This window comes from Agelaius phoeniceus, chromosome 12, assembly GCF_051311805.1.
Source record: "Agelaius phoeniceus isolate bAgePho1 chromosome 12, bAgePho1.hap1, whole genome shotgun sequence".
NCBI lineage: Eukaryota > Metazoa > Chordata > Aves > Passeriformes > Icteridae > Agelaius > Agelaius phoeniceus.
The window spans coordinates 4,190,672-4,218,484 of NC_135276.1; the positions used below are offsets into that span (position 1 = coordinate 4,190,672).

Consider the following 27,813-nt stretch of genomic DNA (forward strand, 5'->3'; position numbering starts at 1 on the left):
GGGTATAATGAAATGCAACAAATTGGAATGCATATATAACAAGCTACACACTCAAAAGTGAAAAGCTAAGGCATGTTAAACCTTATCCAAACCCCTTTTGGCACTGTAAATACCCACACAACCTTCAAAGCCATCACCCCTCACTGGGTAAAGAGACAATGCTGGCCAGCAGATGGTCCTTGGAGGTATTTTGGCATCTCAGAGCAGGTCTGAGATGTCCTTAGGTGACATTAGCTGTTAAAGGCCTTGTACACTGCAGGGTTCAGTTTAAATACCTTTCCCCAGTCTCCAGCTGTCCCTGCAGCTGCAGCCACAGCCCCTTTCCATCAGAAAACCAAAGCAGGTGGTTGAGATAAGAGGTTTTATATGACTAGGGACTGGAGAGGCTGTTGCACACCCAGTGGATTCATCATTACCTTTCTTATTTCCAGGCTGTGTTTCTCTGGTGCTCGGGAAGGCCACTTGCCAAGTTTGCTGGCCATGATCCATGTCAAGAACTGCACACCCATCCCTGCCCTCCTCATCTGTGTAAGTTCCTATCCTTGATCTGTCACCTGCTTTTAGAAACACTGAGCCACTGAGAGGTGAGCTGGAAAAAGCCCTGAGAGGTGGTTTTACCCCAGGAGAGGAGCAGTGGGTCACCCTGAATGGCAGCTGGTGGGTGCCAGCTGAGCAGCTCCAAACAAGCAGCCTTCAGCCTCAGAAGTAATTCCTCCTCCTCCTCCCAGTCCCCTTGGCACCTGGAGGGTTTCCCTCATAACCTGAGTTGCAGTGTAAGCTCATTAACTCTTGTTCTGCAGCAAGAGACAGGGACTGGCTTTTGAAAGAGATATTCATTTAAGAAAAGACAAGTTCCTTAGACCAATTTTACCTGCTTCCAACCAGAATTTGGAAACCTCCATGGTCCAAACCCCACTCCAGCAAGGCTGCTTTAGGTCCTGCCTCCAAAGCCAGAGATATGGGGGGTCCCAGGGAAAGGACAAAGTGCTCCAAAAGTTATTTTCAACAACCAAGACACCTTGTGAGGGGTAGCCAGGTAGTTCTCTGAGGGCCACAGGGATTTCTTTGCACAAGCCAGAAATTAAGTAGGGACAACGATTACAGCAGGGGCAGACAAGAGGTCACCTGCAAAGGCCAGACACCAAGGGCCCAGCTCCTGCTGTGTTCCATGGGAAAAAGACTCCCCTCACTTTTTAGACAGTGGGAATTTCCACAATACTAATGACTTAGGGAAGTTATTATTTGAAACAAAGAGCTTAGTATACTTTTATTGATAGTGCAACTGGAATTTGTGAAGGGTTTTACAGTGGTATAGAAGATGACAGAGAGGAAAATTATTTGTGCTGCTGCTGTCCATGGCCACAGGGCCCAAGCAAAGGAATTCCCAAAGGACATTTGCTTGAAATCTTGGCTGATCAATGGCTGCCAACTGCAGAATTTGCCATTGATATCAAAACCACAAGGGTCTGACCCCAGATGCACTAGAAAGATGCATGTTTACATGTCTCTTGGCTCTAATAGCAATTTTGGCACAATACACCCATAAAAATTTCACCAAATAAGCTTTTTTTTCCAGCATAAAAGCTCATTCTGCTTTTATGACAAAATATGGATTTTGCTGAGGCTTTATGGCATTCCTGGGGCTTAGTGTCCCATCACAAACATCTTAAAGGTTTGGGGTAAACTGCCCTGGGCAGCCATCATGGATGGGATCTTGTGTTCTACAGGGGCAGAACTCCTTTGTCCTTAAAAATAGAGCCTCTGACACTCAGCTGATGTTTCTCTGTGGAACAGCCCCAAAAAGAGCAGACTGCCTGCTGAGCTGGCTGATCCATGCCATGCCACCCCCTTGAGTCACAGTGCCAACCACAGAACCAGCATGGCACATGAATTCATCATTTGGAGGCGTTTTAATGCAGATCAATGCACATCAAATGCTGCTAGGAAATATTTATTTCTTAGCAAAAGAAAGATACTAATAGTATAGTGTAGGCAGCTACAACAGCAAAGAGAGCCACACTTCAGACAAACCCAATTAATCCATCAGGTTCCTTATCTCTTCCATGGAATCACACCTAGCTCTCTGCATGGAGAGCAGTTTGTTTGTACATCAAGAATGGCCATTTCAACACTACCAGTGAGACCTTTATTTTTACTGATTTCCTATTTTACTCCCAAAAATCAAAGGGCTAAGCTAAGTATAAAATTTGGGCTGCAGATTTTTTGCAGGATGGTGGGGAGTGGCTGCCAGCCAGGGGGCTGTGGCCAGGCCAGCATCCCCTTGTTATCATCTTATTGCAAAAATTCCATACCTTCTCAGTGAGTTCTCATGGGCAACTCCTCACAGCTCTTCTTCTTCTCCTTCACAGCACAGCCAACAAACTCCAGCTCACTTCTCACCCAGCTCACCCACTCTTTTATAGCACTCATCCTTATTGGACACAGCTGTGCCCTGTTATGGGCAGGCCTGTTCCTAATCTCTGGTAATTAGCACAGCTGCAGCTCCTCAGGGGTGAGATTGCCTTCTGCACTATCTTGATTTTCTTACATTCTCTGCCCCCACACCCACTCTTCACCCACCCTGGGAGTGATGTGACCCACCAGCAGCATTGTGCCGCTCCCAGTGCCATCCCTGCAGAGCCCTCAGTGGCAGCAGGGAGTTGTGTGACACATGTGACACAGCGCACACTGCAGGGGAGAGCACAGACTGTGTTATATGGCAGTGGTATGAGATGGTGCCCAATTTTAAATCCATTTTGTGCTCAGACAGCTCAAGGTGTTGAAATCCCCCTGCCAAGCCTGCAAGGCTTTGAAAAGGGGAGCAGAGGGACTAAGAGGGTGTTTGGCTGTGGTGGTGCTTAATTCCTTTGCTGGAGGTGCAGAAACCTTCCCTCCTGGGAGGAATTTACTATTGAAACAGCTAATTAAGAAAAAAGGGAGCCTGGATCAACACAAACCAAACCTTGAGCACTCTCTGGAGGGATTTGGATATTTAGTTTCCCTCAGGCTCTGGGCTGCAGTGTTTACTGTGCTGGCATTTTGTGCAGGTGAGTGCTCAGCCCCTGGGGTATCAGAGTGGGTGGGGGGCTCAAGGAGCAGTATTTATTTATTACATCAATACTGTAAACTCCTGGGTTTACAGTGCTCCTGATGCCTTTTTGCTGGTCCTAAAATGACAAGCTAGGCACAGGTGCTGACAAGGAGTTACCTTTACAAGGACCATTAGGTGCACAGCTTGGTAGAAAGCAACGAAGATGCACACCTAACAAAGTGCATACAATTTCTGTATGTTTAGCAAATTAGCACAATGACAAGAAACCCCAATTAGAAGCATAAATGATGAGGTAATCCCCCCTGAGTTCAACCCTTTTAATCCCCCCCTCCTCAATTAGACAGGAACTGAACTTTGTTCATGTAAATGTGTCTTGGAGAGCTGGTTTCAGCCTTGGCTTCCCAGAAAATCTAAACTTGGACCCCCAGCTTCGACCCACAGAGGAATTTATTTTGTCTTTCTGTCTAAGAGAGTAGGTAAAAAGCTAGCTATGAATACTAGAATAGGCTACAGCACTACAAATGTATGTGTACAGAATATAGAGAGAATATAAAAGCAAAAAAGGTGAAAATCAATTCCCTATCAGCATTAGGCAGACATAGAGTTCAAAAAGCAAGCAAAAGCATGAAAATGTCCACCATCCATCTGCCAGTTTCCAAACAGTAGTAATGCTCATAAGATTCATGATGCTGATCAGCTGTGACATGAGCCAGCAGGAGGAAGGGCAAACCTCTAATTCTTTATAAAATACAGAGCACCTGCAACAACACAGTGCCTGAAACACAACATGTAAAGTCTAAGAAACCCTTTCACCTGGAGTCCTCACCACAAGGTTCAACAGCTCTTAAAACACTTCACAGAAAAAGGTGGAGTGGGAGCTTTGCCAGCCTTTCCAGCCCTGCCTGCCTATGGCAGCAGAGACACCTGTGCCAGCAGCCCAGGGTATTTTTAAATCTCTGGCTTCAGCATGCCCCAAATACCCATTTAGCCCCAGCCCTTGTGGCACAGCTCTGGGATAAGAAACAGAGCCACAGAAAGTAGCACATCCCCAGCAGGTGCCACAAAGGGATTTTTAATGCTTTAATGGGATTTTTGCTTGGTTTTGTTGTTTTTAAGCTACCTTTTCCAGTAATGGCTGAAGAAGGCTGTGCTCCTCTTGTTGCAGTGTTTGGCCACACTCATCATCATGCTTGTTGGAGACACCTACACACTGATTAATTATGTGTCCTTCATTAACTACCTCTGCTATGGAGTGACAATTATTGGCCTGATTGTTCTACGCTGGAAGAAACCCAAAATCTTCAGACCTATCAAGGTGACACTGTTAAAGCTCAATCTCTTGGTTGCAATGGGTGGGGTGGGAACACCTGCCAGACCATGTCCCAGAGTGCCATTAGTGTCACAGAAGGGTACACAGGCAGAGCTCTTGAGAGCTGGTTGGGATGGGCAGAGAGGAGAACAGTGGTGGAGGGAAGGGGGCACAGGCTGGGGGGCTGGAGCCTGCCCTGCCTGCAGCCCCCCACAGCCACCCAGCCCCTGCTCTGCTCTCTCCTGGCAGGTGAACCTCCTCATCCCCATCACTTACCTGGCCTTCTGGGCATTCCTGCTGGTCTTCAGCCTGTACTCTGAGCCCATTGTCTGTGGGGTTGGACTCATTATCATTCTAACTGGAGTGCCAGTCTTCTTCCTTGGAGTCTACTGGAGAAACAAACCAAAGTGTGTAAATAGGCTAATAGGTAAGGCAGCACCGTGTGCCTCCCTGCCCTCCCTGCTGGGCAAACCAGGCAGGGAACTGCCTTAGGAGCCTGGCCACCCCTCCCAGCCATGGCAGCCCCTGGGCACAGGCTGGGCACAGCTGCTTTGCTTTGGACACCTATTTTGTACACTCCTGGCTACATTTAACTCCTCTCATGCCTCTGTGCCCATGCACTTGTCTTGCTCACAGCAGCCTGCCCCAGCAAATACACAGGGTGTCACTTTACACACACTGAGACTGAATGGGCAATCACCCAGGGACTGAGGAGATTGTGGGACCTCTGCCCTGCCTCCTTGCCCTGTGCCACCAGCACTGTGCACCAAGCCCTGTGTGACATGATGAGCTACCTCATACTCAAATGGTTCTTACAAAGACTTACATCACCCCTCATATAAAATTGAAACTGCAAACAGTCTTTTCTGTTTTGGTTGTGCTTGGTTTTTAATCACTCTGCTGCAAGGTGAGGACTTTCAGACAAGCACACTGCAGCCCTGTGCTCTCACTGGAGGGTTTCTGTCAGCTGCACTTGGCTGCAGTGCCAGCAGCTCCCCATGGCCAGTGGTCACTGCAGCTGGGCTGACACAGAGCCAGGAGGGCTGGCAGCCATTCCATCCCATCCCAATCCCCATTGCCATCCCCATCCCATCCCCATTATCAGCCTGCCATGGGCAGCACTGGCAGCTCTGTGAGGGGCTGGGGAAAGGTGTCCCTAGAGCTGTCCCTAGAGGTGTCCCTAGAGCTGTCCCACCTCCATTTGCCCTGCTTCAGGAGCACTCTCTGCAGACTGAGCTGGAGGGAGAAGGGTTGGAGGGGCACTCAGGGGACAGCAGGGCTGTGCAGCTCCTTCCCACGGGGCATTGCTGCAGGATCCCATTTTTGTTTAGAAGCCCCCACTAACCCTGGTGATTTGCTCCCTGCAGAGTCCCTGACGTGCTGGGGGCAGAAGCTGTGTTTTGTGGTGTACCCTCAGTGTGGAAGTGCAGAGGAGGAGCACTCCCACTCCTCCTCCTCCCACTCCTGGAGGCTGGTGAGTGACACAGCAGTGAGGAAATCACACCAGCGTGGCCTTTGAGGCTGAAGTGGCTTCTTGTTTACATGCTGATTTTTGAAAAAAAAAGTTTTTCTGGAAAAAAAAAAAATTGTTTTAGAGCACCAATAGTGAAGCCCATAAAATGAGCTACATCCTCTATGGCCTCTGTAGCTTTTAGTTATTCCCTAAGAAAAAAAAAATTAAAAAAAAAAAAAAAGAAAAGAAATAAAATGTAAAATAAGGAGCTGGTTGGGTTTTGGTTTTTTGTTTGTGTTTGTTTTTTTCTGGCAGTGTTCTTGCTCAGCAGGGGAAAGCAGCACAGACACAGCTCTGGAATACTGATTTTAGTCACCATGAGGGTCCACCAGAGACACAAATTTAGGAATTTCAAAACTAGGGCAGTTCCCAACACAAAATCAAAGCACAGAAATCAAGAGAAAGCAAGGAGACCTCTTGCTGTCCCTGGGTGGGGTGAGTGCCCAGGAAGGTACAACCCATAGGATCAGCCCTCCACACACCTGGGGCAGCACAGCATCCCCAGAGCAGCTGCACTGAGCACAGACTACAGAGTAAAAGCCACAGCACCAACAAACACCTGCACCCTCCAGCATCATTCTGGGACACAGGAAAAAGGTGATCTAAATCTCAAGTATCTCAGTTTTGCAGTGATCTAAACCTCAGGATTCTCCTTTTTGTAGAGATCTAAATCTCAGATATCTCAGTTTTACAATGATCTAAATCTCAATTATCTGTTTTGCAGTGATCTAAATCCCAAGTGTCTCAGCTCTGTAGTGATCTAAATCTCAGGTATCTCCTTTTTGTAGAGATCTAAATCTCAAGTATCTCAGTTTTACAATGATCTAAATGTCAAGTATCTCAGTTTTGCAGTGGTGTAAATCCCAAGTATCTCAGTTTTGCAGTGCTGTAAATCCCAAGTGTCTCAGTTTTGCAGTGATGTAAATCCCAAGTGTCTCAGTTCTGAAGCAGTGATGTAAATCCCAAGTGTCTCAGTTTTGCAGTGGTGTAAATCCCAAGTGTCTCAGTTTTGAAGCAGTGCTGTAAATCCCAAGTGTCTCAGTTTTGCAGTGATGTAAATCCCAAGTGTCTCAGTTCTGAAGCAGTGATGTAGGGGTGGAGGGGGCTCCTGCAGCCCCCAGGGGGCTCAGCCTGCTCCAGGTGCCAGCTGGGGGATGGAGATGTGCAGAGGTTTGCAGCAGGCTCAGCATGGAGCTCCAGGGAAACACAGGAGAGGACCCTGATGCTCCTCCTGTGTCACACTGCTCCAGAGACCAATTCCCCTCTCCAGCTGGGCTCAACCAAGTGTCACTCACACATCAGATGCTCCTCAGAAAGTGTTTTGCATATTTTATTTGTGCCATACACCAGGGGGAAAAAAAAATCATCCACTTAATAAATAGATGGAGATTTGCTGCTGTAGCAGTATGGCCACTTTCACACCAGGGAATCTTCTAAAAATGCAAAATGTGAGAACAGCACTGAGCTACTATTCTTTCACAGTATTTGAAAACAAAACTTATCACATTCAGTAGCCTTGGTAACAGCCATCTGAATGTAATTTTAAAAGTATCTTTCCATAGCCCTGGCATTATCTTAGTTAATTATTCAGAAATACTTTTGTAATAAAATAATAATAATATCTGTATCTATATATTCAAATTCTATTAATCTCCATCTTTCAGATGGTAGACACTAAAAAGAAACACAGCTTACATTCTTCTCTTTGTATAAAGCTGTTAACTGTAAGAGATTAAAATAGATATTTAGCTAGAAAAAAATGTGTGGTTTTGTGTGTATATATGCACACATGGAAAGAAAGATTCCACATTTTAAATAATAGCATGAATATATAGTTAGTTAATGGAAATCATAAATATTCAGCTTGCTTAAAAAAAAAAAGATCAGAGCAGACCTCCCTGTGGCTAAGCAGCTCCTGAACCTTTAACTCATATCAGAGGCCCTCATGATTAAATCTCCTTTTCCATAGCTCAAAATCCACTTTCTGAGCTTTAATTTCCAACAGATTAATTCTTTCAATACCTTTACTAGCTAGTGGGAAAACTAAATGAATTACAGCATCAGAAATACTGATTGCTTACAGAATTGCTAAGTTTTGGCATGGGTTTATTTTTGTTTGTTTAAACAATTAAGGTATGGAAATCAGCCAGCAAGGAAACTTTGCAGCTCTTGAGACAAGTCTGTATGGTAATGAGAAAATATTAATAATAGTAATAGTAGTAATGCTGTAAAGCTACCAAGGCTTTTCTTGGCTGTTATATAAGGAAATCAAAAGCAAAATTAAAGAACAAATTCCTCATAATTGTTAATTGAGTTTGGCTCAAGTTTTCCCTGGTTATACTGACATGCTTTAAAAGTAACAACATTTGGCCTTAAATCAGAAGGCTTGCTTTAGAACAGGCTGATTTACTAGACCTCATCTTTGAATTACATGCCAATCCCCAAAAAGTGTTCCACAATGTCTCATTTTTAGGAACAGCTTCATCTCTGCTCCCAGCATCACATACATTAAAGGCTTTGCAAAGGTTAGTTCCTAATGTGTAGAATTTCTAACCACAGAAATCAATGTACAGAATTAGAAATTTAAAATCATATGCTAAATGAAATTTAGCAGCACACTCAATCCATATAAGAGAGATTTTCCCCAAAGGCAAAGCAACTAGCCCCAAAGGAGACATAATTACTGGTATTTTAAAGCCCACTGAACAAAAAACCTTGAAACAGCTGACACTACCAGCATGTTGAGAGTACTGTGATACTTGATACAGAAAGGCAATCTGCTTCCCACAGAAAAGAGTTTCAATAAAGCTTGAATAGCAATGCAATACTATATAAGCCTATATATTTATGTAGCATAAAATACTAGGGCTTGTAATGCAGAAAATACTCTGGGGAGTATCACCTGTAAGTCAGCCTAAGGCAAAGTCAGTAAAAAATGGATTGGATTATTCTTACCTGATTTATCACAGGATTGAAAATGGTGGCAACAGGTACATACATCAAAGCTACATGCTTTGCAAGAGAGAAGTGGAGAGGGTAAAATTCCAGGAGCTGGGTGGGCATTGTTGGGAAGCACAGGGAGAATGAGGCAGAGCTTCTGCTGGCTTGGCCACCCTCAAGTGTTTTCAAAAACTTGATAAAGGAATTTATTGTCTTGCATTCCCATTAGTACATAAACCAGAAGAGTTTGATCTCAGAAGGAACAAGGGATGAGACTCACAGAATATTCTGAGTTGAGAGGGACCCACAAGGAACACGGAGTCCAGCTCTGAAGGAACAGGCCCATGTGGGGATTGGGTTCCGAGTTCTGATTCAGGCCAGAGCCTTCCTCCAGCCTAAGGACACAGGAGTCCCTGTGTATTTAAAAATACATTCGACTTGGAAGCACCTTTCCAAAAGATGTATCCAAAACCATGCAGAGCAGGTTGCAGTTGGATTGAGGGGGTCCCCCTAGGCTGTGTGTTCCTGGCAGCAGCAGCAGGCAGGGAGACGCCACACGGCTGCTGAGGGCGCTCATCAGCTGAGGGTTTATTGCGGTCCCAGCCGGGAGCAGCGGGGCCTCTGAGGGAGAAGGGGAGAGAGGGAGAGACAGGGAGAGCCTGGGGAGAAAAGGCCAAGAGAGAAAAAGGGCCAAGAGAGGATCCGTGGGGTCCCCTCACAGCCCTACACGGAGATTCAAAATAAGCCTTGGGCCAATGGCATTACAGATCCATCCTTCAGGGGAGGATCACGGGCTGCAATAAACCCTACATTTTCAAGGGGTGAGACAGAGCATAGCATTTAACTAAAATGTAACACCAGAAGAGCAGATTTCATTAGCCAGCCTCCATCACCTGTGAAAGCACAAGCCCTGGTGCAGCTGCCAGCCTCAGGCCAGGGGCTGGTGGCAGCAGGGGAGGCCACCCTTGCCTGGGGAGGTGCTGGGGTGAGCTGGGGGCCCAGGACAGAGCCATGGCCACAGCCCAGCTCCAAACAGCTAATGCTGTGAGAGAAACTCCCTGAGAGCTGAGTTAAACAAAATAACTCACCTGCAAAGAAAAGACAACAAATTGTCAACCTCCGGTGCAGCTGCCAGCCTCAGGACAGGGGCTGCTGGCCCCAGGGGATGCCACCTTTGCCAGGGGAGGTGCTGGGGAGCCCAGGACAGAGCCATGGTCACAGCCCAGCTCCAAACAAGCTAATGCTGTGAGAGAAACGTGCTGAGAGCTGAGTTAAACAAAATAACTCACCTGCAAAGGAAAGACAACAAATGAACAACCAACCAGCCCCAACAGACATGCTTCATAGTCTTCATAGTCAGAGGCCTTTGTCAAAGGATTTCTCACATTTCACTTACTGCTAAACCTTGGGAAAAATCATTTGGTTTCCAGCCCCTTTGTACCAAGAACCAAATCAAAAATTGCTCAGTTATTCACCTGCTGAGGAGTTCTGTGAGAGATATTGAAAGAAAAATGAAGGGTAAACTTTGCTTAGAATTTGTCTTTTCCTAAAGCTTTAGAGTTCAGCGAGTTGTGTCCTGTGTCCCCCCCCAGCTGTGAGTACAGGCAAACCAAACTCTGGGTTTTAAACCTCCAGTCCTTGGTCCTTGACACTTCTCACCAGTGCTCTATCTTCAATGAAAAACTTCTGCACTTGGAAAATGGAAAAGGAAAGTCCAAGAAGAAGGATTAGAAAGTGACTAAAAAGATGGTGAGAGACCAAAACCAAATTTGTCTTAAAGTCCTACAGCAAGACACAGGGATAGAAAGGAGGGAGATCCAGAGGGCATCATAAAGCAGGGAACACATAGAATGAAAGGGAATAAAATGTAAACCTCCACCACTTACCTCAGCCTTGGTAAGAACATAAGAGCCAGCATCTGAAGAGGGAAGAACAGCTCACTGAGGTGTTTGCTAGGGTGACAGACTGACAAAGGGCAGGATACCAGGTGTGCTGCCTGCAAGGCTCAGGTTCAGACAGCTATTTGTACCAGATTTTAAATCCTGGCACTTACCTGGGAGAATAAAACTCAATTTCCAGCCAAGTGCAAAAATCTTGAATATGCAAAAGCAGATTTTCCTTTCAGAGAAAGGTCTGATTAAAAAGTACCCAGTTCCTTCAGGCTTCTCAAGTTTGTCCCTTGGTTTGTTGTAAGACATATCTACTGTACTGCACAGGCTGTCAAAACACTCAGGTACCATTTACAACTCTATTTACTCCATCTCCTATCTTATTCTCATTTCAGCCTCACATCAGGGTATGATGGTATGGTTTGAAACATGAATGCTTCTGCCCCTGTAGCTGAATGAGCATTTCATGGCAAAACAAAAGCAAGCACAGCAAAGCCAAGCCTTTCTGCTAGGCTGGAAGTTGGTATCCCTCTGCATCAAGCTGGGTTCTTCCATCCTTCATAATCTGGGATCATCACAAAGGCTGTCCAATTCTCTTCAATACAGATACAGATTTATACAGATTTCAAAGTCTGGAACACAGTCAACACAAAATAACTCAGCCTTCACCTTCTCCTGAAAAAGAGCAGGACAGAGCCAACAGTGGCTCAAAGACATGGGGAAGGAGAAGCATCAGCAAAACAAGCATTGGCCAAGAAAAGGGAGGCTGTACTCCAGAAATTATTTCTTTAACCACCCTAACAGTTGTACACTTCAGAGATTTTTTTTTTTTTTGGGATATATGCATACATACACATCAAAGGCAGCTACATGCCACAGTGAATTTCCTAGAACCAAGATTTCACATGTATTATTTAAAAAGTGATATCCCTTTGACCAGCTACAGCTACCAGCAAAAGCAGATGATAAAAAAAAAACCCAGAGGTACAAAACCAAACCAAAATACACCCTCCCCCACCAAATTCATGTCCACACATGGAGTCATGGTTTGACACATAAGAGTCTGAGTTAAACTAAGACCATGGGAGTAGAGTTTAGGAATCCTCAAGCTTAGGTGTGAAGAGTGACAGTCAGGAACCCACAGGCTCTGGGCATTTCAAATTTTATTAAAAATTAAGAGATCCAAAGCAAGGCAAAGCACAATGATGCCCAGCATCTTTCTGGCTTAGTATCTTGCTCAGTAGTCCAGGAAGCAGCAGCAGACACTGACAAACATGATGCCACACCTGAATCATCTGCCTGCACACACACTACGGTAAAATGTTGTAACTAAATTAATATATACAACACAAATTAAAAACAAACAAAAAGGCAAAAAGCAGAAAACAGAAATAGAGAACAAGTATGCTTAAGGGATGTTGCAGAGTAATAGACAAGCAGGAAGGTACAGAATTTTTAACAGAAATATTCCCTGCTTTAACAGCAGTAGAGGAAATATTAAGGGAATCACTTGTCCTCTTTGTGCTGCCTATGAGCTTGCATTCTTTTTAAACCAGTAGCTATTCTTTATTCAGAGGGGTTTTTTGTAAGGGGGATTTTTTACAAGGGGTTTGGGGTTTTTTTGGCTTGCTTGGACAGGGGAATTTTGTATCTTAAAAAACCAAAACCAACCAACCAAACACTTTGTCTCCTGTCTACAAAAATCTTTTAAGAATGCAAATCAACATTGTTAAAGTAACAAAAATTCTAACAAGTTTACTAGCTGATTAACTTAAGGTTGTAAAGTCTTTAAAGTGTTGTATTTCCACTTTTTTCTAATTTTAGGAAGTTCTGAATACAGGGAGGCAGTTTCTATGAACCAGAACTGAGGTGCCTTCAAGGATGGTTGATTCCCTCCCTGTTTAACACTAAGAAGATGTGGCAGAAGGGCAGACACACACTAAGGCAGACTTTGTGATTCCAGGGCACTGCACTGCACCTTTTGTGCTCACAGTGCAAATACAGAGATTTCTTCTGTGAAATTAATTCTGAATTTGTGGCTCTTCTCTTCCAAGGGGTGAGCTAGGAGAGAAAACAGCCCTGCAGCACACAGCAGTCAGTGCTTACAAAGAGCACCAGGCCTGTATTTCTCATTGATGCAAAGCTGTATACAGTCCAGTAATGAATAGTATTCTGTATGGTTCAACATCAAATTTGCATTAACCTGGATTTTTTAAGTTTCTAAAAGTAAAACCTTCTCAGTAAAATTTTCACCGAGTTACCAAATGAATCAATACACAAAATATGTATGATACACCTAAGAAATAATGTGAAGTTACACATCTTAGCTGTTCAGGGTTGCTCCCAAAATACAGCAGTACTCTGAAGTACATATTTCAATTTTATGAGCCTTATGATGGTGATGGTTTAAGGCATGGAATGATCAGCAATATTTTATTATAGAAATATTTTTCTGCAACAGAAATAAATATACATGTATTTCTAAGGTCCTTCATATCTACACAAAATAAACCTTTAATCTTTCTCCTAACTGTACACATACAAGGCTATGGATTTAAAATTACCTCTAGACAAAAAAAAAAAAAAAAATAAAGACACTAAAACCTGTAGCCTTTGATGGAAACAACTACTCTGGCAGTGCAATGACTACAGTACATGGGCTTGCAAAAGTGGAATGTACCCAGAATGTTTACAACTGCTAGGAAATCACGATCTCTTTCAAAACTACATTTTCTTTCATGAAATGAGTTCTGATCACAGAAGAACCTGGTAAAAAAAATAACGAGCAGTATTTATTTGATGCACCTACAACTCTTGTTATGCATTTTGCCACAAGCCCTTCCTGGGATTAATGCCCTCAAGAATTTGAATCTTCTAACTCTGGAATGCACAGTATGAAAATAATTTGCAATAGAAGAGGAGAAAAGAAATCACTTCTATTTAATTCTTCTGTATTCCATTTTAGTAGGCCATTCCGTTTTTTTCAAGGCACTCCCTCAGAGAAAGTCCTAGTGGAAGATCCAGGGCAAAATATAGCCCATTTAAAGGAAAAAATCTGTGCCACTTTGATGTAAACTGTTCACTGTGTTTGCCTCTACAGCCAGGAAAGTCCTGTGAGCAGCAGAACTCAGGCCCACAGATGCCAAATTTCACAGGTTCAGTTAATAACTCTGCACAACTTGAATTCTTACAATAACAAACAGGTTTTGGAGCACTCAGAGCAGCAGCATCATCCTTGTTAACTCCTTTAGAAAGCATTTTTGTGTGTCACTGTGTCAGGGGGAATTGAAGAGCTCTTTTCACAGCAGGGACAGTCTGGCCACCACAACAGGACCAAGCCATCACCCAGCAGAGTTCTGGCATTCTGCAGGGACTCCTCGTTAAGCAATGCCACCTTCTTACAGGTAAATAACTGAATTACTTTTAATAACACTCTAAAAACCAAAAAGGCACCAGTTTACATTTAGGTGTGTACAATCTACACAGCATCAGCTTTAAAAATGGCACTGATGTATTTCAGTTCTTCAAAGAAAAAATAAAAAAAAAAATAAAAAAGCAAAATAATGTTTTCTAAAAATAAAAGATAAATAAAATTACGGGCTTATACATCTGCACTTAGGTAGCAGATTTACAAGCAAACTTGTGAGACAGATTTTATTTCAAAATAAACCAGAAGTCTGATCCTGACCAAGTGCTCAGCACTTCCCAGTGCAGTCCCAAGGAGCTGTAAAGCCTCAGGGTCCTTCAGGCACTCAAAGTGGTACCAGCAGAGTCCCTGGAAACACAGGGGAGGAGAGGACAAAGGGTAGAGAAGGAGGAAACAATTCTGCAACACTCCCAACATCACCATGAAGAAAATGCAACACATGACAAAGCAAGAAAGAAATATTGCTGCAACCAAGATTCAATGCACTCCACTTACACTGAACACTGCTACACTCTCCTTACAAAGCTTTAGTAGCTAAGACACCTGGTTTCATTCTGGGTATTCCACACAGAAAATTTGGATTTAGTGGATGCTTTAAGGTACATATGGCCATCAAAACATTTCTGAAGGAGCAAAAGAAGCAAGCAGTTTCCATAAGAGAGAAAGGGATTTTAATTCCTCCTAAGCATGTTTAATTAAAATTATTAAATTTTAATTAAATTATTATGCCTAAAAAGACAATGTTATTTTTTAGCTTAGTACTCAGAGTTCCAATGACTGGTGTCTCCCCCAGGTTCCAACAGAATTCTCTAGTTCAGTAAGACCACTGAAAGGAAAAGAAATACCAGAGGATGGAGATGCCTCCAAACTGCAGTGACACAATCCTGTTCCCCCAGCCCCTAACATCACACACTGGCCTACTTCTGCCCCACTGCAGTTTCAGGAATAGCAACAGTGACATAAACATGTCCCATTTAGCCCTGTACTGCACTCTCTGTGGCATTAAAGCACACTCATTTTCAGTGAGCAAGTTGGGAGCACACCACCTACCATCGAAGTGCACTGCCACAAAAACAATGAAGCTACAAAATTTACATGGACAAAACAAAAATTTTTATTAGCAAACAAGTAAAGATTCATCATCACTGGTATTGTTTTCAGAGAGGGAAGTAGATGACTGTAACATTGGCACTTCCACAGAATGGCAACAAGCTGCATGAACACCCAAAGGCTCCTCCTGGTATGAGTTAGGGCAACATTGGTTTTGTCCATTCACTTGGATATGAACATTCATAGGGCTGTCTGGATAACCAGACTCCCACTTTTTTAAGGGTAATCTACATGGATCTTCACTCAGTGGATGACTTCCACTTAAACTACTGTCCTCTGGGACAGTCCTCCTGGATACTGACCCTCCATGGATCGTTTCTGTAACACTTTCAGATAAAGGATCTCTGAAAGCCTTTCCTGTATCTGCTTTACTGCACTGCTTAAGCTCTCTGTCAGAGTCAGCACTTAAAGATTTATTGGTGTGTCCAGCCTCAGGCTCTGCATGTGCTGCTGTGCAAGTATTTGGCTGGAAGGTGCTGGAAGGCGATGGCTCTGTGATGTCAGTCTCTGGCTGCAGGCTGCTACATCCAGCTTCTTGTGGGCCCCTGGCCTGGCCATTGGCCTCTGAGCTGGCTCCTGCTGGGGAAGGGGGAGGGCTCCGAGCAGTCCCACCAGCACTGCTGATGATGCCATCCCCCAGGGTGGTCTGGGAGGAGCGGGCAGGTGTCAGCAGGGGGATCTGTCCTCTCACCCGGGGTCTGTGGAAGAGCCTGCTCCAGAGCCTGCCCAGGCGCCGCCGGGACGAGCTGCGCCGCGAGGAGTGGCGCCGCATCTGCCTGCGCATGGCCGTGCGGATGTTCTGCAGCACAGAGGCCTGCAACACACAGGAGAAACCGGCATTTCACACCACTCCAGACACTGCTACACCCTGCTCTCCCCATGAATATCTCCACTCTGCCACAGTACTCAGACTCCATCCCTGTGCCTGCTTCTTAAATGCCTATTATCTAACAAACTACTGGAGAACACCAAAGTGGCGTTCACATTCTCTCAAGAGAGAGAGATCATTCTCTCTCCCAGGTTTTTTCCTGGAGAAGCTCAGAGAGAAGAGAAAACAATTCTTATCTCTACTTGCTGCTCCTGTTTTTGCACATGTAGAATGTGTTAGGAAGATTGTTTACCTGAAGGGATTTGGTAATTGAATTCTGGTGGTGGTTGTTTATATTAATTAACCAATCACTCAAAGCTGTGTTCTGGCTGTCTTGAGACAGTCAAGGGGCTCTTCTTTAGTATTCTTTAGTAGTAGTATTTTTTGTAGTATAGTATATATATTCTATTCTATAGAATATAGTATAGTATAGAATAGGATATAGTATAGTATATATATTCTATTCTATTTGTAGTATAGTATATATATTCTTTGTAGTATAGTATCTCTTTAATATAATTTAGTATTAATGTAATATAATATAGTTTAATAAAGCAGTTATTATTTAATATAATAACTAATAATTTATTAGTTATAAGTTATTAATAAAGTTCAGCTTTCTGAATCAATGGTGTCAGATGCCAGCCATTCCCTGCATCAGGGGCTCCCTGCATTGTACAACCAAAGACAGCTCTACTTGTACCAAAAGACTCTGACAGATTCATAGAATGGTTTGGCTTGCAAGGGACCTTAAAGATCATCTAATTCCAAATTCCCTGCTGTGAACACCTCCCAGTCGAAGGTTGGTCAATGCCCCATACAACCCAGTCTTGAACACTGCCAGGGAAGGGCAGCCACAGCTTCTGTTCCTTACAGTGTTTCCTTTATGAGTTTCAGCTCTACTTCTCTGCCCAGGAAGTTAATTTTCCACCGGAGTAACAAACTACAAGTGTTTTATCACATTAGGAAACTGTATCTCAGACGGGTACTTCTGACACCATAAAGGAGTTTTCTGAGTACTTAGCAATGAAATAGAATGACTTAGTGGCTTGTCAGTGTAATTTACCTGCAAATGAAAACCAATCATTTTGGAAAATTAACAATTTTCCAAAAATCCTGCTGGAGACTTATAATTTCAGGTGTATTTACGGTTTCAGCTTGAAAAGCCTTTTTCTTCTATCTACTCTGTGACCTTTGTCTCTATTCATTCTGTCTTGATGTACAGCAAAAGTGATTATCACACTGCTGCTTCCCAACAAATACATTCAAAATATGTTCAAAATATCTATAAAATATATAAATGTGTTCAGAACTACCCACAGCAAGAACTGTGGCTCTTCAGCTTCATGGAACATATACACATTTTTATATTACTTCCATATAATTAGCCACTGAAATACAGTTCCAGATTGATTGTATCTAATTTATAGCAGTTTGGCTGCTGGAATATTTATTGGCAGGTGTCTGCATACTTGTGATGCATTGTAGACAGGGAAGTCTTCAACGGGGGGGATGAGTCCTTGTGCAATCAGCTGCCCATAGGAAGGTGGAGCCTCCCTCCGCACAAACTCTGCCTCCAGCCGCGTCATCTGAGTCTCGAACGCTCTGCAAACAGAAGCACACAGAAACATGGAACACAACAGAAGCACACAGGAAACATGGAACACAAGAGAAGAACACAGAAAACATGGAACACAAGAGAACCACACAGAAAACATGGAACACAAGAGAACTCGCACACAGGAAACATGGAACACAAGAGAAGCACACAGAAACATGGAACACAAGAGAAGCACACAGGAAACATGGAACACAAGAGAAGCACACAGGAACATGGAACACAAGAGAAGCACACAGGAAACATGGAACACAACAGAACCACACGGGAAACATGGAACACAAGAGAACCACACGGGAAACATGGAACACAACAGAACCACACGGGAAACATGGAACACACCAGAAGCACACAGGAAACATGGAACACAAGAGAAGAACACAGAAAACATGGAACACAACAGAAGCACACAGAAAACATGGAACACAACAGAACCACACGGGAAACATGGAACACAAGAGAACTCGCACACAGGAAACATGGAACACAAGAGAAGCACACAGGAAACATGGAACACAACAGAACCACACAGGAAACATGGAACACAAGAGAAGCACACAGGAAACATGGAACACAAGAGAAGCACACAGGAAACATGGAACACAAGAGAAGCACACAGGAAACATGGAACACAAGAGAACCACACAGAAACACGGAGCACAACAGAAGCACACAGGAAACATGGAGCACAACAGAAGCACACAGGAAACATGGAACACAACAGAAGCACACAGAAACATGGAACACAACAGAACCACACAGGAAACATGGAACACAACAGAACCACACAGGAAACATGGAACACACCAGAACCACACAGGAAACATGGAACACAACAGAACCACACAGAAAACATGGAACACAATAACAGTTTGTCCTGCCTCCATCACACTAATGTACAAAAGTGTTGCTACGTTTCTCTTCACAGAGAAAAGCAAGGCACACTTCTTCCCAAGAATATTTCTGGGTTTCACTTTCTTTGAACCTCAGAGAAAGGAAAAACAATTCTTATCTCATTTACTGCTCCTGTGTTTGTTCACCAGTGGAGTGCATGGTGGAAGATTGTTTACCTGAAGGGAATTGATAATTGATCCTGGTGTGGGTGTTTTGATTCACTGACCAATTGGATCAGAGTGTGTGTGTGTCAGGACTGTCAGCTGACAGTCATGGGTGCTGTGCAGCTGGAGTTGAGTGCTTGGCAGGTTCAGTTTAGATGTAATGCAATATAATATAGTATAATAAGGTAATTAATTAGCCTTCTGATAAGATGGAGTCCTCCTCATCATTCCTCTCCTTTGTCAGGTGCAAAAATATCTACTATATAAAAGCACTGCCAAAGGGCTCATGCTAGGAGTAAAACCACAGAGCTTCCACTAAGCTCCATGAAAATCTTATCAGGATGAAAAAATAAACAAAAGGACTAAGAGTACAGGGTATAAACACAAATGAATCAAACCAGCAAACTCTCTAGTGCAGTCTCAGGTTGGACACTGTGGCAACTGAAGTTTTTTCAACTGGCCAGTAATTGTTGTGCCAGTAACAGCAGTAACTTGTTCAGCAAGGGCCCAAAGGTTATTTTTGGAAAAGACATTAGGAACTGGAAACAATCACACAATAGGGCAGCTTGCAGTTGCAGAGAGGTTTGCCAGTCCTGCCAGAAGAGAGGCTCTGAAGTTCCCACCTTAGGACAGCAGGTCCTTAATCATGCAGATTTGATCAAGAGAGAATGTAAAGCACACTGTTTAAAACACAGTGTCAGCAGCATAGCACAGAGCTGGTGCATTTGATGAGATGGGAACCACAAAGTCCCTTATGACTCCTACAAGGCAGAACACCACTTCTCACAGGCAAAGAAACACACACACACCACACCCAGAATGAGGCATTCAGAACCAGAGCAAAGGAGCACAGCTTCTACCATGGACAACTCCCACTGAGAATAGGCCCCACCAGAGCAGGACATCCCCACTTTAAACAGAACTGAGAACTGGAGTATCTGGGGAGGAATGAAGGGTTGCTCAATTCAGATTCAGTGAAGACTTCACTGTAGCAGTTCAGCATTCAGTTTTTGGCAGGGGCATGGGGTTTGTTGCAAGGGGATGAGAAGGAAAAGGCAGATTAGGTCACAAACAGATTCTGCCATACTGCACAATAACCATGTACTTCTCACAGACCACAGAAGAGCTGCTATTTCCACTCACTACTCCTAGAAATCTTCTCTAAGCCTAAGGCAGTGAAAACTATTTAGCTGTCATCAGGTCCTTGATTTGATTTCAGTATTTCGCAAATTCTCTGGTTAACAATCAACTCTCTTTTCCTTTTACCAAAACAGAAAAAACCACCACAGCTATAAAAACATCAACAAAGCAAAACACTTACCTGTACTCCCTGGTTCTCAGAGAATATAATTTAAATGCACAACCCAGTGCTATGACTAGCAGCAAGCCACACACGAGACTGCCAATGAGAGCAGCTGTGATGACCTTCCTGGGGACAATCACCAGGCAGTTGCGTTCATCACTTCCATCCTGGCAGTCTTCTTGGCCATCACAGCGCCAGGTCTCAAAGATGCACAGATTTGTCCCACAATGGAAATTTCCTGGCTGGCAAGTAAAGCAGTTTTTTTCATCTGAGCCATCTGGACAGTTCTTCTGGTTATTACAGCGGTCAAGTATTGAGTAGCAAAGCCCACTGTTTCCTTCACATGGGTATTCATTCTTCTGGCAAGCAGGACAGTTCTCCTCATCCTTGCCATTGGGACAGTGCCACCAGCCATCACAATGCTGCTTATCTGTGAAACACTCCTCATCACTTCCACAGGGGTGCTCCCAAGGAAGGCAGTAGCCTTTCACCTGATACGTTGCATTGAATCCATGGCCAGTGCTCTTGGAGCGGGCATGGTAGGAGACAGTGAGCTGGCCCTTGGATGACTCCACACTCACAGAATGCCTGTTGTTGTGGTGTGAGAATGTCTGCATTAATTTATCACCTCTCTCTCCAATGCCATCATACACCTTCACATAGTCATTGTAGCCCAGCTGCAGATCGAGCTGCAGCAGAACGTGCCGGTTGTCCTGCGTGTCCACGTACCACGTGCAGCGAAGGTCTGACCTGCTGTGGTCAGCACGGAATAGGTCTGGGGAAGCAAAAGATCCATAAAAATTCCCCAGCCTTTTGCCACAGGAAAGATCAGGACAATTATCTTCATCAGAACCATCCCCACAGTCTTTAACTGAATTACACCTCAGCTCGTTCAGCAAGCATTTGGTGGAGTGCCCTGTGCTGCACTGGAACATTCCTGAGGGACAGATGCTGGATGGAGGGTCTGTTGGAGGGACAGTGCAATTCTTCTCATCTGAGTTATCACCACACTCATCCATGGAGTTACACTTCCAGGTACTGGGAATACACTTCCCATTTGCACAGTGGAATTCATCTGACTGGCACGCAGACTGACCTATCTTTCCTGTGAAAGAGGATAAGGAGAAAAAAAATCAGTATCAAAACTTTTGGAATGATCTGATATCACTTTTTAACATCTACTACCATGCATGTCACAAGCTCATTAGTCAGGCCAGTACACTTCAGCAATACAGTTAAAAAGCCACGTGCAAATAATATCAGTGTGGATATTACTTTACAGTCATCAATGGCCCAAGATGCTTGTCAAAAAAAGTTCTCCTGTCTTCCAAGTTTTCCCACAGAGAGTATGAAGTGAAGCCAACAAACCCCCAAGATTTTACCTCTAATATAAGAAAGGCGAAATCCCTGAGCCTGTCCTGAGCTTGATGCATCTGAGTGAAAAAATATCCACACGTGGTCCCTTGCAGAGATGAAAGATGGAGGTATGGAAGATCCACACACTTTGTACTCCTCCCTCTTGGAAGATGGGCCAATCATCAACCAGTCTACTGCACACTTCTGAGAGTCTTCCAAATCAAAGTTCTTAAAACTGTTCAGAACAAAAGAAAGCACAAGTTACAAAGAGGAAGTGTCTGGAACAAAACCCAACAGAGGAAGAACAGACTCCAATGGCTGACTTTCTGCATCAAGCAGTGCTGACATAAAGGTATCAATTCAAAGGTAATGAAACATCCACCTTCTATATACCACCTTGAGTATACAGAAACAAAGCACATCCCCTGATTTGGAGAAGCACCCATCTCACAAGCATAAACATCACACCAAAGTAGCTCCAAAAGGTGAAACAATGAGTCCTCTTTTACTCAGTCCTTAAATAAAACTGCTTCCTAAAACACAGATATGAGGAAAAGCAAAATTCCAGAATACATTATACAGAAAGTAGATTCATTTCAGCAGTCATTTCCAACCATAAAAGCTATGAAACTAGGGATGACAGGGTTGACTACTGTCTTGGAAAAAGAACAATAGAAAGCAATGCAAAGGACCCTAAAGGACAAGTATGAGAGACAAATCCACTCTTGGAGCCATGGATGGGCAAGGAGAGACCAAGAAGAGAACAGGGGTGGAAATGGAACCTAAAATCTAACACCATTATCTTTTAATTCAAAGATTAAAATATTCCCTTTCTGGGAGTGCAAATGCAGAGCAAACTAGAGTAGAACACAGTCAAATTTCTAGCCCTTCTGCTGACACAACCCAAGTGATTATTCAATAGCAGCTGATCTGGTGCAAAGAGGAGCCCTGACTGTTTGCAGAACACTGAACACAACTGGATAATAATCCCTACCTGTGGCTCAGGAACCATATGTGGTATTTGTTCTCTGATGAAACAGATTGCATTTGTATGCAGCAATCTGCAATGACAATAGCAGATTGCAGACTGCACAGAAAAGCATATCATTAGGAAAGGGCACACTGTTCAGAACACTTAGAAATGAATTTTGGTCCTTTTTTATGGAACTCAGCTACACCAAATTAACTTGGGAGAAGTTGTGCATACTCCATGCAAATATCTAGACAGAATTTTCAGAAAGGCAGAAAAGCTGTTGTAAAATATAGAAGTCTTTCCCTAAATGATTTTTCACAAAATCAAAGACAAATTCTTTGAAAAAGATAATGGAAAGAATTTTCTGATATCAATGTGTATTTACAAAAGGCTGTCAATGCCTGCCAGATCTTGTCCTTTGAAGCTGAAAGGGAAAGAATAACAAGTATATAAACTAGTTAATTCATTTAGGCAGGAGACTCAGCCTGCCCACACCTCTAGGTCCTGCCAAACACATTGGCTTAATAACTCTCAAAAAAAAAATATTATCAGCAAGAGCATGAGAAGTAGGAGAACACTGAATGTGCTAAGTTAAAATGGAAATTAAGAGATGACAAACAACATATGTGCAAGGACATTTCCACCCAGAAATGTCCTTCCTCTTCTTTCTCCCACCAACCTCTGTGTGTCTTCCCAGCTGTGAAGAAATATTCCCACAGCACTTAATTCTTTGCTATAAGCAATCCCATCAAGCTCCTGAAACCAGCATATTTTGCAGGGAAGTTTTAGATGACTGTGCAGCCAAAATAAAAAGATTTCAGTACTCAGCCATTCAAAGATAAACCACAGTATTTCTGTTACAGGTGTTCTGCATAAAATGTTTTTAATGACCAAGAAGTGAACAGCCACTGCACCATGAAAAGGAATGCTTATCCAAAGCATCAGGGAAGCTATAGGTACTCACATAAAGTTTGTTTTTTATGTGAGATGTGAGCCAGCATTACTGAGCTACCACACCAATTTTGCTCTCTGTAACTGATTTTGGCACCACACATCATGTAAGGTTTCTATCATCTACTTGGAGGATTGTTCATAGGAATTTTTAAATGAAAACTTCTTGACTAAGTGTTAGAAATAGCCATATGCCCAACAACAGATGTTCTTAAGAAAAGGGAACAGTCACTAAATCAAGACATGGAAACTCAAAACTGGGGAAGGGGGTGGGGGGAGGTGGAAATAACTAAAAAATTTCTTTTTATATGTTACAAACAAGTTCACATCTTTTGGTGCTTTACTTTTGTAGTTATTTTAGATGCACCATAATGACCCTTAGAGATGCAAACAAATTGTTCTCCTATCTTACCCAGCTCCCAGCACTCCAGCTGGGTCCCACAGCCACTCATTTTCCTTGCCCTGCTGAAAAGAGCTACTTTTGTCTATCAAGTAAATAATTCAGCCATAGCATGGTTACACAACACAGACTGCACAACCCACGGGTAGAATTTGCCTATACAATCAGCTGTCTATAACTTACTTTAAAAAGCACTTCTTTCTAGAAAAAAAAAAAACAAGAAAAATATTTAACACTTTCAAGATTTATACAAAGGAAGAGTACAGAAAAGTCAGCCACATGCACATACCTTGTTTAAAACTCCTTTGCAGATGACAGCAATACTCTCAAGAGCCTGCATTTGTGTACAATTAATACCTTTTACTTGCACCTTGGAAATCTAGTACTGTACATTGCTAATAAACAGCTTTTTTTGGTTGTGGAAGAGGAAGAACCTTTAGTTCCAGCTTCCAGTGCAAAAGCCCAGGCATACAGAGGATAACTGATTTTCCTGAGTGTCACTTGTGGATCTCAGATTCAGAGCAGAATCCCACATTTCTTCACTGACAAATCCAAACTTCAGCCACAGAGAACAAGGGTGATGAGGCAGAGCAGACTTGCAAGGAAACACTGTGTTTAATAGATGCCCTAAGAACACCATGCCTCTCAGAGATACACAAGCTACTGGGAAAAATGCCTTGGTATTCAAAAAGGGAAATATAGAATATTCACAAGAACAAACTCTTTTATAAAAGCAAACATCTTAATCCCAAGTGCCCAGAAGTTTCAAACACAATTTCTCTGTGTATGCTCTAGTTCTGATGTGAAGTTTTATTGTAATAGATACCACAGCAGTTACAGAATTTCTTCTGCTAAGAGACAAAGCAAAGTCAAAGCAATTATGTTGTCCCTTATGCAAACTAATCAACAGATGTATTTTCAACAAACTTTCCTTTGATTAAGGAATTGTCACTATTTCAGCACCCTTTTAAGTTATATTGCCTCCAACAGAACTATATTTTTCCTCATTTACATTGATGGTGATTTTACATGACCAAAAGCATTATATAGTTAAACAAGCCCTCACCTCAAAAAACACTGCCTTCTAAAGAAATATGAAAACAATATGAATACATATGTTTGCACTTGTAACTATATAAAATTGGGCTTCACTTCATAATGCATTTGTGAGAAGGTTTTGTGTCAGAGGTTTCTGCCATTCTACTCTGACATTAAGTAGCCAACTGATTTCTTTTAGCCAAGACTCCTGAATACTGCACTCAGTCTCTATTGCTTTACTTCTTTCATCATCTCTAATTAGATCTAGAGCTGCTCTGTTATATCCTCTGAAGAATAACTTAATCCTGCTACCCACAAAACATTTGTTTATTCAGCTGAGCTTTGTCAAACTGGAATGCAAATTTTTCCATCAAAAGGATTGAATGAGTATTGGTATACAGTGGAAATACAGGACAAAGACTTGTGCTTGTACTGCTTGTAGGACTACACAGCCACTGTAGAGCCTTTGGAAAGTACTCAAGCCTGTAGTTACTGATCTTGAGGGAAGTCTCAGACCTTTTGTATGAAAAACTACATTTTTTGTGACTAAAACAAGAAGCAGGAGCCATACTGAAACAGAGAGTACTCATGTATCATCTGTATCTCATGCAGCACCAGCCAGTACCACAGTATTTTTAAACACCTTGGGCAGGGAAGCACAGGATTTGAGAGGAAAAGCAGAGACAGCTCTGCTCAGTCCCTAATCCTCTGCAGCAAAGCCCTGTGACAGTTCTGCAGGAGTGGAACAGGGACCATCCTCCCATGCCAACTGCAGGGCACAGGGTGTTCAATAAACTCAATTACAGCCTTACCCCCCTGCAAGCCCTGCTCCTCCCCAGAGCTTCACTACCAGAGCAATGCTCCCTGCCCTGGCACTGGTGATAAAGGGAAGAGAAGCTGCCTTTGCTCCAGGCTTTCTGTACTCCCCACAAGCAGAGCACACAGCCTGGTTCACGGGCAGGGAGAGGAAAAGCAGTAAAACATTGGTATTTGCAGCACCAGAACTACAATGTAAACAAAACACAACACCCATCACTGAACATCCTTTAAAATGGCATTAGGCTGTTCTCACTGCCACCTGTGGATCTCCAAAGCAATAACAAAACAGGAATATAGCAGGAGACTGCTGTAAAAGATCAAAATTACTGGGCCAAAGTTTGCAGGTTTTGTTTCTCCTGAAAGATGCTCTTGTCTTGCTCTTGGAATGTCTCTTCCACATTTTTATAGGGAAGTACAACAATAGCAAATTAAACACTGGAAGTGTTCAGAATTTGAGGATCAGAACAACTCAATGTGAACTGAGAAATGCAGCACTAAGTCTTGTTTTTACTGAATTCTGCAGAAATCAGTAAACTCATCTGATTCTTTTTCCAGTGAAATGATCCTGAAATAGAAGTTACCTCCAAGAGTGAGCAGACCTCCAGGAGTTTACAGGAAATTACACTCTTAGTCATATACATCAGATTTTGCCTATGTACTCACATGAAGTAACAGCCTCCAATGGTATCTCCCTATTATCTATTTTTACATTGCTGGAAAGTATTTCATTAAACCAGACTACCATAAACACATTAATAATCTATATATATGAGAAAAATGTGCTTCCTGCAAAGCTAATGCTTAGCAGAGCTTAGTTTTTTGCCATCTGCACTGAAAGGAACAGTAGCAGCTAGGGAAAAAAAAGTACTTCTATAAATAATGTAGGGAATTCTCCACAACCCTTTCAGTAATTTAGGCACGAGGGACTACAGATTAAAGAAAAAGAAAGCTTTCTTAGTAACTGGGAAAGGACAAACATGGGATGCAAAATCTGAATGAAAGCAACTAGTAAATAAATAAAAAAGTAAATGTCCAATTTGGCCCTCTCAACTAATTTTAAGATTGGAGAATAAATATTATGGATAGGTCAGTAAAGCACAGTCCCAAAATAAAACCAACCAACCAATTAAGCAAAAAAAGTTATTTCTATTTGCCAACTTCTCACAGAAAGTGTAGACTGTGAATAACTGATGACTTAATTGGCTCATTAAAAACTTCTGTTTAACCACTGAAGCACAAGGAGCTGAAGTCAGGAAAGCTCCATTCTGCTCCCAGCTCCCAAGCAGCAGCTAACTGCATAACCTTAGACAAGACACTGCCTACGAGGGGCTTTTTCCTCAAAGGCTGAGCAAGTAAATGGCTATTGTGAGGTTTTCTCCAATTAATGTCAAGTTCTGAAACATATGAATTTGGTAAACAGACTGTGAAGCAGTCCCTTTAACTCTTCACACAATTACAGACCAGCAAGAATACATTAACAGACCTCAATTTTATGCAGAAATTGAAACTCAAATGGTATCTGACAATTTCTTTTTTTCAAAGCCACTGAAGTGAAAGCCAATGAAGGTGATCAGCTCACCTCAATTAATAAGAGACAGCTTAATTAATAAGAGTGGGTCACTAAGTAGATTGCTTATCAAAACTCTTATCTTGAATTCTGAACATGAAGAACATTTTACTTGCAGTCCCCTAAATTTCAGTAATAAAATAATAAATTTATACTCCACCCACACCAGGGTTAATTACAACCATCAAGTAACAGCAACTGCTAAACAATTTTTTTTTTCATAGATATGAACAAACATAAACCTATAAAGCCTGTAAATGATGGTACAGAGGCAGTTACTGCATATGACACCTCTATATGATCTTACATGGTTTTATGTAATCCTCTGTGAAAAGAAAGACAAAAATAGAGAAAATGGGTGGGAAAATCAAGTAGTTTCCAAAACAATAACTAGCAACTGATCAGCTGAATTTGAAGAGACATAACATAGTCCTGGAAAACAGTGGCTACAGGCTTGTTCACAGTCTCAACAGAACCATTCCATCAGACACACACACCTGAAAGAAAATATTGAAATGTGCATACAGAGTGGTATAAGCACAAAGAACATATACTTCCTGTTCATGGGAAAGCTCCCTCAAGGATTTATAAAAATTAAACTATAAAGCAAAACAATAGGCAT

The 27,813-nt window shown here is 42.7% G+C and overlaps 2 protein-coding genes across 5 annotated transcripts in view; one reads left to right on the forward strand and one right to left on the reverse strand.

The window, feature by feature from the left end:
- Window positions 1–6,060, forward strand: part of SLC7A10 (solute carrier family 7 member 10) — a 41,920-nt gene extending 35,860 nt beyond the window's left edge. Inside the window, exons 8-11 of one of the 2 annotated variants that reach the window (XM_054640693.2) lie at window positions 432–528; window positions 4,218–4,367; window positions 4,611–4,788; window positions 5,729–6,059. In XM_054640693.2, the coding sequence (XP_054496668.2) occupies window positions 432–528; window positions 4,218–4,367; window positions 4,611–4,788; window positions 5,729–5,880 (577 nt within the window). In that variant the 3' untranslated portion in view covers window positions 5,881–6,059. Of the gene's footprint in view, window positions 1–431; window positions 529–4,217; window positions 4,368–4,610; window positions 4,789–5,728 lie in introns of both variants that reach the window. The other variant, XM_077184863.1, reaches the window with a different exon arrangement.
- A 9,160-nt stretch (window positions 6,061–15,220) lies between these two features.
- The window catches only part of LRP3 (LDL receptor related protein 3), a 28,222-nt gene continuing 15,629 nt past the window's right edge, over window positions 15,221–27,813 (reverse strand). For all 3 annotated transcript variants that reach the window (XM_054640728.2, XM_077184861.1, XM_077184862.1), the window contains 4 exons: window positions 21,470–21,678; window positions 20,106–21,192; window positions 17,581–17,713; window positions 15,221–16,054 (listed from right to left, as the gene is read on the reverse strand). In XM_054640728.2, coding sequence (XP_054496703.2) covers window positions 15,248–16,054; window positions 17,581–17,713; window positions 20,106–21,192; window positions 21,470–21,678 — 2,236 coding nt within the window. In that variant the 3' untranslated portion in view covers window positions 15,221–15,247. The remainder of the gene's footprint in view (window positions 16,055–17,580; window positions 17,714–20,105; window positions 21,193–21,469; window positions 21,679–27,813) is intronic.